General features: G+C 40.4%; 1 protein-coding gene across 2 annotated transcripts in view; it reads left to right on the forward strand.

The window, feature by feature from the left end:
- The window catches only part of Tm4sf4 (transmembrane 4 L six family member 4), a 63,591-nt gene extending 50,969 nt beyond the window's left edge, over window positions 1-12,622 (forward strand). For both annotated transcript variants that reach the window (XM_031373889.1, XM_031373888.1), the window contains 3 exons: window positions 4,665-4,801; window positions 8,553-8,742; window positions 12,025-12,622. In XM_031373889.1, coding sequence (XP_031229749.1) covers window positions 4,665-4,801; window positions 8,553-8,742; window positions 12,025-12,042 — 345 coding nt within the window. In that variant the 3' untranslated portion in view covers window positions 12,043-12,622. The remainder of the gene's footprint in view (window positions 1-4,664; window positions 4,802-8,552; window positions 8,743-12,024) is intronic.
- Window positions 12,623-15,790: the final 3,168 nt, after the last annotated feature.

Raw genomic sequence — 15,790 nt, forward strand, 5'->3', positions numbered from 1 at the left:
CTCTCTGTCTGTCTCTCTCTCTCTGTCTCTCTCTCTCATATCTAACCCTCAACAGGCCCCTGTGAGAGGGAGGGAGACAGAGGCTCAGGCTCAGGCTCAAGCTTGAACTCTCTCAGACTAATTAGGCTGAAATGAACCAGGAAAGGGGAAGAGCAAGTACCTTTCAGGGTGGCCTTTGAAGCCCTGACCTGCATTTGTTTTTAGGTCACTACCTCTTTTTCCCATGCCTTGTCTGTTTGGTCACGGCCCTCTGTACTCTCTTTAATCTTTGAGAAATGTTCATCTCCCAGGTCCCAGTGAGACAACTAATTAATTTTATCAACTCGTTCACTTTAGGAAAAGGCCATTTAGAAACTTTGGACTTGACTCAAAGTTAAGTGTCTTTAATAATGGGATGGAAAGTAGATTGATAAGGAGACAGCCAGGGGCAAGGCAGACATCAAGTAATAAATCTCTATATCCCCCACCCCAGGCAGGGCAATGTGGTTGACATTTAGAAGAAAGATCTTGGTGTCATCATAAGGCAACTGTGTGCAGTTGAGTGAGCACTTGTACTCAGCTAACCACTGCTCCCTACAGGCAGATCCTGAATATCTAGCTCTTTATTCCTTACAAGGGCAGGCAGATTGAAGGAAATTTAAGAAAGACATTATGGAGGAATAGAAGGGAGGAAGGATTACAGGCCCCGAACGGGATAGAAACTCCACAGAAAGCCCAACAGAGTCAACTAACCTGGACTGTTGGGGCTCTCAGAGTCTGAACACCAACCAAAGAACAAGCTGAACCTAGGCCTCCCCACACAAAGGTAGCTGATGTGCAGCTTGGTCTTCATGTGAGTCCTGAACAACTAGAATGTTGGCTATCCCAAAAGCTGTTGCCTGTATGTGGATATGTTCTCCTAGCTGGGCTGACTGGTCTGGCCTCCGTGGGAGAGGAAGAGCTTAGCCTAGCAGACATTTGATTTGTGAGAGTAGGGGATGCCCAAGGGGCCCCACCCATTCAGAGGAGAAGTGGAGTGGGATGGGAGAAAGATTGTGAGAGGGGGTGGCCAGGAGGGGGCAGTGAATGGGATAAAAAGTGAATAAGTAAAAAAAATATATACTAAATTTTTAAAAAAGGCAATCCTTTTAAAGGATGCATTATCATGAAGTAAGAACTTAGTATGGATCTACATTTCTTCATTGTTCTCTCTCTTTAAAAAGCATCTTCATTAGATAGGAAGGACACCCAGTAGTGGAATGCTTACATACCATGTGTAAGTCATCAGGTTTAACCCCCAGCATACCACATATTTGAAACAAAGGCAAAACAAAATAGAAAAGTAAAATCCTCTGCTGTAATATGGCTTCTGGTAATGACAACTGTTAACTGTGGAAAGATCTTACCAGAATCAGATAAAGGGGCGTCACAACATTATTGTAAGGAGAAGGAAGAGAAGTCTCAGGTGAGTGTGCTGGTATCAAGGACATACAAACCCTGGATAAATGCTTGCCGGCTGACTACAGCTAGGAGTACCAAGAGAGATGTCCAGGAATTTCTAGACTTTCTCAGGCTTAATCCTCACGAAAGCCCCTTGAGTTACACAAGGAAGTTCTCATTATACAAGTGAGGAAAGCCAGTCTGTACATTAAGTTTCTGATTGTAGTCTCCATGGCTTTCTCAAGCAGAGCCAAAGCAGAAAATACAGGACATTACTGTTTTCAGAGAAAACCATTTGGGCTTTCTGTACACTGTAATTCCAGCACTCAGAAGACTAGGATTGGGAAGGAAGGAGGGAGAAGGAGAGAACCAACTTCAGGTAGCCTCTCTAGATCTCTTAGAATGGTTGTCAAGTAGGAAGGGCCATGGCCACCAGAGGTATATCCCTAACACCTTGCCATTGCCCAACACTGCAAAGACTACATCCCTAGGCCACACACCTTTCCTCCCCTTCCAGCTCCATGGTCCTTCCCATGCGTTCTGTCCAATATCAGCATAGAATAAATTGCCAAAGACACACTCTGAGTAATGACAGACCTGGGTTCAATTATCAGTGGACCCTGATTTGGGGCAGGGGGAGTCATAAAGCTGGCAGGATGGCTTAAAAGGCATTGGATTCCAGAAGTTTCTTATCACCTGTTTCAAGGAACACTTTGACAGCACACAATGTGGACATGCATGTTTAGCAATGTGGATAGAATGTGATGGATGAGGGGTAGCTCAGCAGTAGAGTATTTGGCTGCAGAATGGGTTTCTGCAATGAACATCTCAGAGGAAATCTGCTTACTTTTGCTCCCTAGATTTTTGCGTGTTGTATTTGTAGAAAGGAAAGTGAGGGTACAACAGTTAAAATATTGCAGAAAATAATAATAAATTATTATGTACTAATAATAATGTATTGAGTACGTTATACTGTCACAGAAATTTTCCTAAAATAAGTACAAAAGATCCTTGGTGTCTCGTCATTGAATGGCGTGCTAGGCATGATTTAGTAACTCACACTACTTTAACCCTGAAGAATATCTGGTTCTTCTAGAGGGGTCACTAGTCACTACTGAATAGGTCCTCTTACTCATTAATTATTATTGTTGAACCTCATTATACAGAAGAGGAAATGAGAAAGAATGTTTAACTTCTCAAGGTCAGATGGGAGGAGCCAGGACTTAGACCCAGGTCCTGCTACCTGTAGCTCATACCCATTTGTGGCCATATGAAGATTAGTGTTCCTCTTTTCTATTTATTCCTTTCAGGGAGATAAAGAATACTGAAGTACAAATGCTAGAATGAATGTTCACATGCTGGACTCCAAAATCTGGCAGCCAGTACTGCTCTTAAGAGGTGGTGACATTTGGAAGCTGCCCCAAGTCCCAAGCCTATCCACTTTAAATGTCAATTTGGGAGTGTCTACCCTAACATAATTAATTTGATCTCAGTAAATTCCATTGTAATGAAAGATATTTTAATATAAAAATTTATGACAAATGGAACTCAACCCATACAGCTTTAGGTCAGATCATATCTGGCTAGGCATGGTGGCACAGACCTTTAATCTAACACTTGAGGGAGGCAATGCAGGTGGAACTCTGTGAGTTCTAGGCCAGCCTAGATCTAGATATAGGATCTATGTAGTAAGATCCTATATCAAAACAATAAAAAAAGTAAAAATATCATATGTTTATTGATAGTTATACAGTTACAGTGCACTTACCAACTTTTAAAGATATTTTGTGTGATATAAATTATAGCAACATATTGTAAAGTGCACCTTCCTTTATGTGAGTCACCTATTCTGTAAGACTATGAAAATTAGAGTGTTTGTTTTATTTATTTTAGAGTGGGGTATTCCAAACTTGAACTCAAAAATATAACATACCACCTGTAGCTTTCTGAAACTGTAACTCAGTTCCCCATTTTTCCAGATACATCATAGAGTGGTATAAAGCATGACTTATTTACTTAAACACAACTTATTCATTTAAGAATGAGTACATTCCTCCCTCTATCACATTCTCTTCTTTCTTGGGAGAAAGCATTGCCATAAATTCAATGAACACCAGATCCATGAATTTTAAAACCTTTTACTATCAAAAAATTTCAAATGACCTAGGTGAAGATTATTCAATATGATAACCAAGTGTGACTACAGAAAAAGTGGGAAGTGCCTAATCTGCACAAAATATGGCCATATTCCAAAGAACTTGTACAAAAGAGCATATATTTTATACTGATTACACATTGAAGTGATAATGTGTTAAATATATAAAATTAAACAATATCTTTCCTTTAGCTAGGCTATTTACATTATATATGAAATTAATGTTGTAGACAGAGGTAGTCTAGAAGAAGTTCAAACGGTTACACTCTGACAAAGGGGAACACTATTGCCTTGGTGGTAGTTTTTGTTAACCTGACTTCTCACTTGCCTAAATGTGGATGTTTACATCTGTACTCAGTCTTTGCCATTCCCCTAGATGGCTCAGCAGTTAAGAGCCCTGACTGCTCTACCAGGGGTCCTGAGTTCAAATTCCAGCAACTACATGGTAGCTCACAACCATCTGTAACAAGACCTGATTCCCTCTTCTGGTGTCTGAAGACAGCTACAATGTACTTACATATACTAAATACAATAAATCTTAAAAAAAAAAAGAAAGAAAGAAAGAAAGAAAGAAAAAGAAAAAGAAAAAGAAAAAGAAAAAGAAAATTACAAATGAACACACTCTCAAAATAACATTCATCCTGCTATTTTCTAGAGAGGGTCTCATGAGTCCCAGGCTGGTTTAAATTTGACAGACAGCCCAGAATGACCTTGAATTTCTGATTCTCTTGCCTCTGCCTCCAAAATGAGACATGTTCACTACAGATGCCATTTTATCAGCTGTTTATGACCAAACTTACATGCGTGGAACCTGAGCATGCAGAGGTAAAGCTGTGTTAACTGGTATACCATTGTGTACCAGACAGTGTAGCATTCCTCCATCAATGAATGAGCAAAAAATGAGAGTGGAGTAAAAGGGGGGAGCACAGGGCCCAAAGCTTCACTCTTAAAGAGCTGTAAGTAATCACAAATGGCTCCTGCCCTGTGGCCATCATGCTCAGCATCAGGCTGGGCAGGTATGCTGAATGGTGTGACTGGATACAATTAATCTCTGCCTGACCTAAAAGCTTTGTTGCCTCTTTTCTTTCAGATGTTCACCTCTACATTGTTTGCTGTGATTGGATTCTTGGGAGCTGGATACTCATTTATTGTCTCAGCTATTTCCATCAACAAGGGTCCTAAATGCTTGATGGTCAATGGTACATGGGGATACCCCTTCAATGACGGGTAAGGCTCCACTGTACAATGATCGTAATGGTGTGACGCCTCTCCATCATGCTCTCTCAGCATGTCACCCCCTCAAGGCAAAGCTAGCTGTGCAGTTAAGAGAAGTTGCATAGTTCTCACTTCTGATTGTCCTTTTGACAAACACAAGAGACGTAACTAGAAGAGGATGCCTCAGTTGTCTGGAGATAAATTGTTGTGCCACACATCACATCCAAACATTAGCATGTTGTATTAAATATTTTTGTCCTCGAGGAGTGTAGCTAGGACTAGAAGTCATAACATCTAGATGCTTTGTCTTCAATAGCATAAGCAAAAATATGCCGACTACATAGTCACCATACTAATAATCCCAGCAGTATAGATGAATTCTGCACTAGTGATTTGAATTCCACAATTCCAGCCACATTTCTCACTAGTTGTTTGTGGTTTGTAACGACTGAGGTGAATAGTAAACATACAGAACATTTCCATTTCAGTCCATGTGCTGTTATCCCCTGAGAAGCTTGGACTATTTCTCATCGGTTCACTATCTCAGGCCCTCTATTTCACACAGTGACTGATTATCATTTGGAAACAGGAAGCTTGGCCCTTGGATATTCTAACACATTGAGAATGGGCCCATTTGGGGAAAAAAAAACAACTCTATAGTATATCAATAAACAGTTGTCCTTCAGCGTCTACTGAGGTTCCAGGACATCTGTAGTTATATATACCCAATAACTTTACCCTTGCACAGGCTAGCACAACGTTTGCATATTGCTTATAATCCTTGATGCAATGTAAATGCAAATGCAAACAATTGATACACTGTTTTGCTTAGAGAACAATGACATGTTCACTACAGATACCATTTTATCAACTGTTTATGACCAAACTTACATGCGTGGAACCTGAGCATGCAGAGGGAAAGCTGTATTAACTGAGACTCCTCTTTGTTCCTTTACAATGAAATCCTTAGGAACTTTAAGAATTCTCTTCAGCTAGGGAGGTAAGTGGCTCTGATCTGATAACCTTGGTGGGTTCACTGGCATCAAGTACCTCAACCTTATTCTCACAACTAACCAAGTAGAGATCGACTGTCATCTTCACATCACACGCAGTGACTCCAAAATGTTTCTTTTACTGTGGACCCCCATGTCTTTCAGAGAGTTGTTGAGACTCCATCACTGTAGGGTTGGATTGAGGAATGTAGCTAGCACTCAGACACCAGCGGACTGAACTTTCTCTCGAGGTATTTTGTCAATAGCTCAGTCTCTCCCCTAGGAAGGATAAGTAAAGTAGTGGATTACTTCTTTCTGATGAACACTTCTGCTATTACTTCCATTAACAGCATCCCTACAGTGTTACCACAGATTTCTGTGGTGCTCTGCTGTGTAAGAAACATTGCCCTCCATGAACTTAATGTCAATTAAGCTATGTCGAAAACAAAGGCTAGAGAAACAGAAGCACAAGAGGGGCAAAGTACTACTCCAAAGCAATACAACAACCCAGTGATTCTGACCTGGAAGCCCACTCACCCGCCCTAGAGTAGATAAATTCACATCCTGCTTCAGATAAAATGGAATCAATGACCATGGTCTGGAGAGTGACCATTGCCCTGTAGATAACAGCAGAGTGACGGCTAAGGTAAAAGCAGGAAAGCGTGTTTCAGAGCGCTGTGTATTGGTGCTTCGCATGAGGCCCATTCTCACCATCCCACCTCTGCTTCCAGTGCATTACTCTCCTGAGTGCTCTCATTTTATGTCACTTCATCTGTTCCTCACAGTGACAGAGAACTCATCCATCAGCAGTGTCGGGTGACCACCTTATAATTAAAAACAGCACAGTGTCAACCTGATTGGAAGGACCAAGATTTCAGAATTCTCCAATCCCTGTTCAGTATAGAGGAAGACAGCCCCCGGATTAGAAGTGAGGAGGAAAGGCAAAGGTTACCAAGGTGGCTTCTGAGATTCCAGCTCGAACCATAAAACCCACAGTCTCTCAGTGCTGAGGAGGGTAGCCCTGATTTTCTTGGAAATGTTTGCTGATGGTGATATTAAAGAAGCAAAGAGTAAATTTTATATGCCCCAATATTTATATTGGAGACACATCCTAGGGGAAAGCCATTAGGAGGCACGTCTGCTTTACTCTCTTTTTTCTTTTGTAGGCAGGATCTCATGCGTCCCAGACTGGTTTAAATCTGACAGATAGTGCAGCATGTAAGCAGGAAGTCCTGTGTGACCCCACAACTCCTACCCACTGTCTCTTGGGAACTATAATACCCATTTCTCCCTCAAAATCTCACACCTTTAGACTGCTACAAGCTCTCCCTATACAGAAATTTAAGACCTTTTCCTGTGTGGAATTCCCGTATGCTAACAAAAACTTGAATTACATTAGAATCCGGTCCTTTTTTTTTTAAGATTTATTTTCCATTTTGAAGTGTGTGTGTTTGTGTGCATGTGCAAGTTGTAGTGGTGTCTTCGCATGAGTGCAGGGACACATGGAGGCCAGAAGAAGACATCAAATCTCCTGTGGCCTGAGTTCACAGGTGGTCATAAGCCACTCATGTTTGCATCCTCTACAAGAGCGGTACAAGCTCTTAATTATGGAGATGTCTCTTAAATCCCTATTTATTCTTATATTTTGCTTTTATTTTATTTGTATGGTTGTTTTCCCCATGTGCCTGGTGCCTGAGGAGGCCAGAGGAGAGCACTGGATGCCTGAAACTGTACATGGCTGTAAGATCCCATGTAGGTGCCAGGAATTGAACCAGGATGGGTAGTTGAACCAGGTGGTCAGCCAGTGAACCAGAGCAGCCACTGAACAGTCTCTCCATGTCCCCAATGTGTGTTATTTGTTTAGTTGGGTCTTCTTGTTTTAGCTAACTATATAGACAAGGAGGAACTTGAATGTCTGATCCTGCCTCTACCTCCTTTAGTTCTAGAATTATAAGTATGTACCACCTCATCTCTTTTATGCTGTGTAGTAGATAACACTCAGGGCCTTGTGCATGCCAGGCAAGCACTCTATCCACAGAGATGCATCTTTTGTTTTGCTTTGTTTTGTTTTGTTTTTGGAGTGGGTTCTTTTGCTTGTTGAGACAGGCTATCCCACCATAGCTTCGGGTTTGCCTCAAACTCAAGGCATCTTGCCTCCAACTCCTAAGTGCTGAGATTACAGCTGTGAGCCATCACACTTGGCTTAGATGCTTCCTTTTAGTTATGTGACATGACCTATTTTACATAGCTTTGGATGGCCACTTGATAATTTGTGACAATAGAGTTGGTCTCTAATAACGATACCTAGGATGAAGGCCATCAACATGGATACAGTGCATACCTGTTGCAGCTTCATTTTCTGCTTCTTTATGAGTATGTGTGTGTTTATTCATCCTCTTGGCCAGCTCACTAACATTGTTCTGTCATTTAGTAGTTTGACTGAGACAAGTCACTTAAAGTCCCTGTGCCTCCATGTCCCCATCATCCACAAACAAGGATGGTGTGTCAGCATTCTTGTTTGTGGAGTGGGAGAAAAAGAGTCCTTGGCTTCCGTAAGCAATAAAGAAGTGAAAATGTGAAGTGTCCGGGACAGTGTCTACATGAAAGACCTACTCAGTGAGATTTGCTCAGATTCTTTTTATTGTTATTAAAAGGTATCTCGTCATGGAACTTGTCTTGCACAAGAGAAATGGTAATGGTAACTTTCTAGTCTAGGGAATCACAGACGTTTGTCAAATGTCTCCCTCCTCCCTGCATTTCTGTCACCTTAGTAATTATCTTGACGACCAAGCCTTGTGGAGCGAGTGTGAAGAGCCCCGTGATGTGGTCCCCTGGAATCTCACCCTCTTCTCCATTCTGCTGGTCATCGGAGGGATCCAGATGATTCTCTGTGCCATCCAGGTGATCAATGGCCTCCTGGGAACTCTCTGTGGAGATTGCCAGTGCTGTACCTGCTGTGGGGTAAGTTAGGATTCCATTGTTTCCTCTCAGAGCAAAGGAGGGCAAGTCAGGCCACCATCTCCATGTGATGAGGGGTAGTGAGTGTGGCTGCCTGGGGAAACCTAGCCGCTCTGTGGTTCCAGTAAGCTCCTACAAACAGCACATATAGTGAACAATATTATTGCACCTGTAGTGACCATAGTGACCACACTAGCTCTCTCTCTCCCTCTCTCTCCCCACCTCTCCCTCTCTGTCTCCCTTTCTCTCTCTCTCCCTCCCCCACCCTCTCTCGATATATGTGCATTCAACATTTACAAAAGGGCTTTGAGGAAGTGTTTGCCAGATGGGCATGGGTATGTTCCTTCTAACAACACATTACATCTGGCCTCAAATTCTCACTTTCTCCAGTGAAGGGGATCAATGCACAACCTAAACAATTTCTGATACAAGAACAGAAAAAGGGAAATTAGTCAAGAAGACTTTCTAAATTCCATCAGAAAATATCAATAACAAAATATAAAAAATAAAAACAAATCTATAGATACTAAAACAAACAAATTATTTCAACATAAAGCCAAATTAGATTGAGCAATTAATTATATATCCCCACACATTTATTATAAATATATTGAGACATGACTAAAATAGTAACATTTTTACATTTCAGATAAGCAATATATATGTATGAGTGTATGTATGTATATATACACATATATGTATGTACATTTCATATATATATGTATATACATATATATGAAAATATGTGTGAAGACACATAAACAAAAATATATGATGACCTGGAAAGTCTCCCTCCCTCCCTCCCTTCTACTCTCTCAGATTCTCCCAGGTTCTCACTGTACAAAGCTGCGAATTTTGTTACATATCCCCCAGTCTTTTGAAATTATTTTTCAAAGTGTGAAAAAATATTACATCTGGTCTAAGTAATATTACATCTGGCCAAGTGTGAAAAAATATTCTCACTAAAACTCTAATAATTGAAAACACTAGACTAAGTGTATTGATAGACAAGTCCATTTCCTAGCATACATGAGGCTCCATTAGCAGAACCATGGATGAGTGTGTTGGGGAGGTCATTTGAAAATAGAATATAAAACTTACATATTAAATAATATACAATTACAAAAATAAAAATAATACCTAAGAATAGAAAAAATCCAGTAAAAATTGCTGTCAGAATTATTTTAAATGAAGACTTACGTTTTTCTTTCCTTCTAAATTATAGTATTATAAAAGTTAATACTCATGTATTGCTCTGAAAATATAAAAAAAAAAATCTGTATTGCCAAGATGGTTCAGTGGGTAAAGACACTGACTGCCAAAACTGTCAGCCTGAGTTCAATCAATAGTACCAACCCAGAGGAAGGAGACAACCAACTATCAAAGGTGTTAACTGATCTCCCCTCAAGCAATGCATACACACACACACACACACACACACACACACACACACACACACAATTATAAAGGCTTAATAAACAAAAATATGTTTTTAAATGCAAGTCTGGGTTCAATTCTCAGAACCCATAATGGAAGAAGTAAACTACCTCTGCCTGCAGAGGTTTTGGGATTAAAGGCATGTACCACCACACTTGGTCTTTTTTTATTTTAATCTTTAAACAATTAGAGAGGATGATTACCAGTTATCAGCCAACACAGTATTTTTTGTGATAGCAAATAAGAATATTGAGCATTTAGAGGATAGATAGAAGATAGATAGATAGATAGATAGATAGATAGATAGATAGATAGATAGATAGATAGATGGATAGATAGATAACTCCGTGGTTAAGAACACTGGCTGCTCTTCAAGAGAACCCAGGTTTAATTCTCAACATCCACATGGTAACATACAACAATCTGTAAATCCAGTTACAATGGATCTGATGCCTTTCTTTGGCCTATCCAGCACTAAGCACAAAAGTAATATACATATATACATGCAAGCAAAATATGCATATGCATAAAACAAAAATAAATCTGTAAGAATGTTGAACACTTAAATCTCACAGTTCATTAAAAATGAATAAATACTTCCCAAGCCAGCTAAACTGATAGTTATATTTTAGCGGATGGTACATTTTCTTTGCTTCTTAGATAGATAGTAATAGTTCACTAAATCTAAAGATATCTGTCTGTTTAAAAGCATAGCCATAAACATATGCCAGTATATGAGTCTCTTCACTGCATTTAATTTGCCAAGACTCTGTACTTTGATGATATAATGACTAAATTATTGATAATAGAAAGATAATGGTTTTCAGCATGTGGACACAGGGGGATTGACTACAGAGGATGAGTCATCAGAATTCCATTTTTCTTTTCTTCTTTTATACCCTCCCCTCCAACTTTCTTATTTTGAAAACAAATCTACAGAAAAATTAGAGGGACACACAATGTACACTGAATTCTCTCACCTGTATCCATGGTTTGTCAATATTTGTTCCCCCTCCCTTCACTTAGAAAGTGATTTGTAGACTGTGAGACTCCATTGCTGTGTATTTCAGTTCCAAATGCCACCTCCCAAGGAGTCCTTTCTTGTGGGTAGTTTGCCTCTAATCCAGAGAGATCATCCCTAGCCCAGAAGCATAGTATGGAAAGAGCCTACTGTCACATCTGCTAGTCAAGTGACTTAGGGAAGTCGGCTGACTTCTCAGCATGCTGCTGTCCCAACTACCTGTCGGTTCACGTGTGCAGAAGGCATGCAGGTCTACTTTGGTTCAGTCAAGCTGAGAGCCTTCAGAACCTGGTGTCTTTTTAAAAGTGATGGATGAGAGTATTCCTTAAAATCCTAGCTGTGAGAACTGGGTGGGTGGCCAACTAGTGGCCAGGTGCCCTGACTTGGTTATCTATAAAATGGGAGATTATCTCAGTGTGTACTACAAGGTAATAGCTACAGATTGATTTTTGCATTCATGAGACTCGGCAAATGATGCTTATATTTGTTTAATCCCCATATAAAACTCAAGAAGGCAACATAAGCTAGGCTTCAAGTCCTCACACCTATGTATATTCACTGTGGCTTTCAACAAAGCATCCTTTTCACCACAATTGTGTTTACTAATAAATGATCGAAAAGAAAAACAGAAAAGCTTCCATGCCTATAACCAAAAACAAGTAAGCCACAGATTTAATTATGAAACTAAGTTGTCAAAGTGTTGAGAGTGTTCAGTGGGTAACACACTAATGGACAAGAGAAGTCAAAGAGCAGGAGAAAGGAGGGCTAGAAGGGGGAGAGAAATGGAGAAAAGAAAGACAACTTAATTTTCTTTTCCTATCCTCTAGGGTGATGGACCAGTCTAACTGGTTATGATGAGCTGCTCCAAGTCTACAGTACACCTCGTGGGAAGACATGCCCCAGGCCCAGCCCTGCCCACATGTGTGGCTAATTCCTGTCTGGTTCCTCTCTGACAGAGCTTGGGACACACAAGAGATCCTTTTCTCTTTCCAAACAACTTAGCTCAATCTAGAAATTTGGTGGGTTTGGTTTTTTTCAAATAAAAAAACTAGTTAGATAACTTTACAAATTAGGTCCTTTCTTGAATCCCAGAACAAGTTTGAAGCAGATATTTTTCACGACTTCCCATAAGAAAAGATAAAATAGACAAGGTCACTTGTCCTGCCACATTGTCTCTTTGTATATAAAGATGTTCATATTTTAGGAATATTTACATAACTCAAATGGATAAAACATTAAAATGAAAACCAGTTTTTCAGGATGCATTGGTGAGGAATGACTGCTATATTATACATAATTTTTATGTGAAGCCTGTTTTGACTAACTTGTCTGGACTACTTATAACTAGTTTTATGAGCCTGTCATAATTTGCCAGGGTTCCCACATGTATATTAAATTAATTAAATTCAGAATTAAAATAATAAATGTGTGTGTATGTGTGTGAGAAAGAATGAATCATGCCTGTTTGTCCTCTTTCTTTTTATAAATGCATTCTTTTTTGGCTTTTTATTGGTGTTTTATTTTGGGGTTTTGTTTGTATAGTTGGTTGGTTGATTTGGGGTTTTGTGAGGTTTTTTGGTTTTGATTTGTTTGTTTTTGTTTGTTGTTTTTGAGATTTGCTATATAATCCAAGTTGCTACAGAAATCATGGTCTTCCCACAACTCCCTTCTCAGTGTGGATATTACAAGCGTATGCCATCATGCCTGTCCAACAAGCATTAAAAAGTCATATGACACTGACTTGGATAATAATTTCAATCTACTGAAATTGAGAGCTCACTAAGCTCTTAATTTATTAAGATTAAGAGCTCATGCTAATTCCATGTACTGTGATAATAGGTTAACTTTGGTTTTATTAGTCAGACACTAATGTGAAATCAAAATTCATTTGGCTTCAAATGTCACTTCTACAACACACCAGCTTAGAGGAATCTAAAAGTGAATTTGTAAGTCTCTGTTTCCCCATCTGTAAAAGAAATACATGTAGCTGGGTACTTTAAAGTCATCAAGTATGAAACTAAGGTTTTCGGCATAGGCAATGTAACCTGCAAATGATACAGAGGAGCTCAGCAGGAAATACCATCCAGACTCACTTCCAGAGCCACCAGTCAGGTAAACCACACCGTGCTGGTTAGGTGCACTCAAAACTTGATTCTCAAACCCACCACCTATTGTGTGCAGGTTCTGAAGATGCAAAGTGACACATGCTATGATCTTGCCCTCATTATAGTATTGCAGTGAACTCTGTAACGTGGGTGATCCTAAGACATGAAATTTAGCTGGCAGCAGAATTATGGCCAATTTAGTCAAGCAGATGGGCTTCTAGGATCTTCTGAGAGAGTTTAACATGCATACACACACATACATGCACACACATGCACACACATATGCACACACATGCACGCACATACACACACACACACACACAATACTTCAATTCAGTTTAGACCATTGGTTCTGAAATGCGACTAGTTATCGAATTTACCCAGGAAATACTCTATAATTACGTGTTCCCAAGCCCTAACTAACCTTCACCATCTGAACATCAAGGCAATGCTGGAAGCAACCATGTTATGCTGTCATTGTCTTCTATGAGAGCCTATCAACCAGGAAAAAGTATAAGCAGGCTAAATTAACACTCCCAGGAGCTCCACCTTCTTGAAGCACATGCACACCAGTGTGGCCTTAGGAAAGTGCCTGCCCATCATAGCTAATTCATTCATTTGAGTTCTTTGATGGAGAAATGGGAATGGGGATCAGAGGACCAATTATGGGAGCTTTCACAGATTCTCTATTATAAAAGAAAAATGTGTGTCTGTGTGCGCGTGCGCACACGTGTGTGTGTGTGTGTGTGTGTGTATGTATGTGTGTATTCACATCTAATCTCATTATTTTACACATGAAGAACAGGAACAAGTATTTGACAAGCTCTCATCCTGAGGTACAAGCTTCAAATCCTGTTTCCATAAGATAAGGGGAAATAGCATATCTCAGATAAAAGGACTTAGGATGGGGAGCTAGAAGACAATGAAAGAAATTCTCCCTAGGGAGATCCCTCTCCACACTCATGTACATATTTCTGTGCTTCCCTCCCTTCTTTTCTTCCTTTCACTCTTCTTCTTTTTCTTCTTCTTCCTCCTCCTCCTTCCTCTCTTTACTCTCTCTTCTAAGGAGATTTACATCCTTATCTGCATGAGAGAGATATTGGGAATGGTGTGGGCTTTTGGAACCTCAAAGCCCACCTCCAGTGACACACATCTTGCAACAAGACCACTCCACCTAATCCTTCCCAAACAATTCAATCAACTGAGAACCACATATTCAAGCATATGACCCCCTATGGGGGCCATTTTCATTGAAATCCCCACAGAAACAAAGATAGTAGATAGTATCTGCCTCAGATATATTCTTGAGAGACAACATGAGGTATTAACATAATTGATAGAATTATTTTATGAGCAAGGGCCAAGCCTCTGCTTTCTATTCTCCCATATTCCTAGGAAGAATACTCATATTCAAAATACATACTCAAACTGTGTTCTCGACAGCCTATTTTCATTTCTAACTTTAAATACCACAGTTCAAGCTTGGCATGTAACCCTTGAGATACAGGAGGGAAACTTCTAGAACATTGTGTAAGTCTGTTAATGGTAATTGTCCAAGAGGGGAGATAGGGTACAAATACACTCAGGAGGGAGGAGAAGGGGAGGGCAGAATAGGAAAGACAGAAGAGAAGAGGGCAGGAGAGTGGAAAGGTAGGGAGAAAGGAAAGAAAAGGGTGCAGGGCTTAAACCAGTTCCCAAGAGGACCTACGGTGAGGAGGAAGTACCTGCCTCTCTACAGAACTAATCTGTCCTGTTCTTCCAGGTATCACATTAGTTACTTTCACCCATCTGAAAAACTTCCTGAGATAAGCAATGGAGTCACCAAGGCAATTTTATTTGGGTGTATGCTTGCAGGGTAAGGCAGCAGGCTCTGTGACTGTTAAGTCTGTGGAAGGGCAGAAACGTTACAGCTGAAGGACAGCGCTGTAGGACAGCGCTGTAGAAAGCTGCTTGCTTCGTGGCAGCCAAGAAGGGGTAAAAGATTGTCTTCAAATTTGCATGCCTAATGACCCCATGGAGCCATGTCCTCCTTCTAGGCCTCCTCCCAGCAGCCTATTCAGCTATGAACTCACCATTGAATTCATCCATTGGTGGTTATCACCCTCAACAAAATCCATTCACCTCTCAACACCACCAGCACCTAAGGACCCATCCTTCAACAGGATTGAAGTCTTTTGGAAGGACACTCCAAGGGTTATCAGTAAAAGGCCATTACGGGAAAACCTCCTGGTCAGGAGACTAGAACCTATGACCTGAGTGGGTACCCACCACTAGGAAGACAGGTTCACCTTAAGCTATGAGGAATTTAAAAAAGACAATCATTCCTTCAATGAGATATTGTACTTCTGCTTCCCAGAATTCTTGACCCTTATTCATCAGGAGTCCCTGCAAACTCCCAAGAGGTTGCCATGAGGTTTGTGAGTTCCAATCCTCCCCCCCACCCACCGCCCTTTTCTCCGTGTCCTTTTCTTTCAGATGCTGGACAAAA

This window comes from Mastomys coucha, unplaced genomic scaffold (assembly GCF_008632895.1).
Source record: "Mastomys coucha isolate ucsf_1 unplaced genomic scaffold, UCSF_Mcou_1 pScaffold16, whole genome shotgun sequence".
In the NCBI taxonomy this organism is placed as follows: domain Eukaryota; kingdom Metazoa; phylum Chordata; class Mammalia; order Rodentia; family Muridae; genus Mastomys; species Mastomys coucha.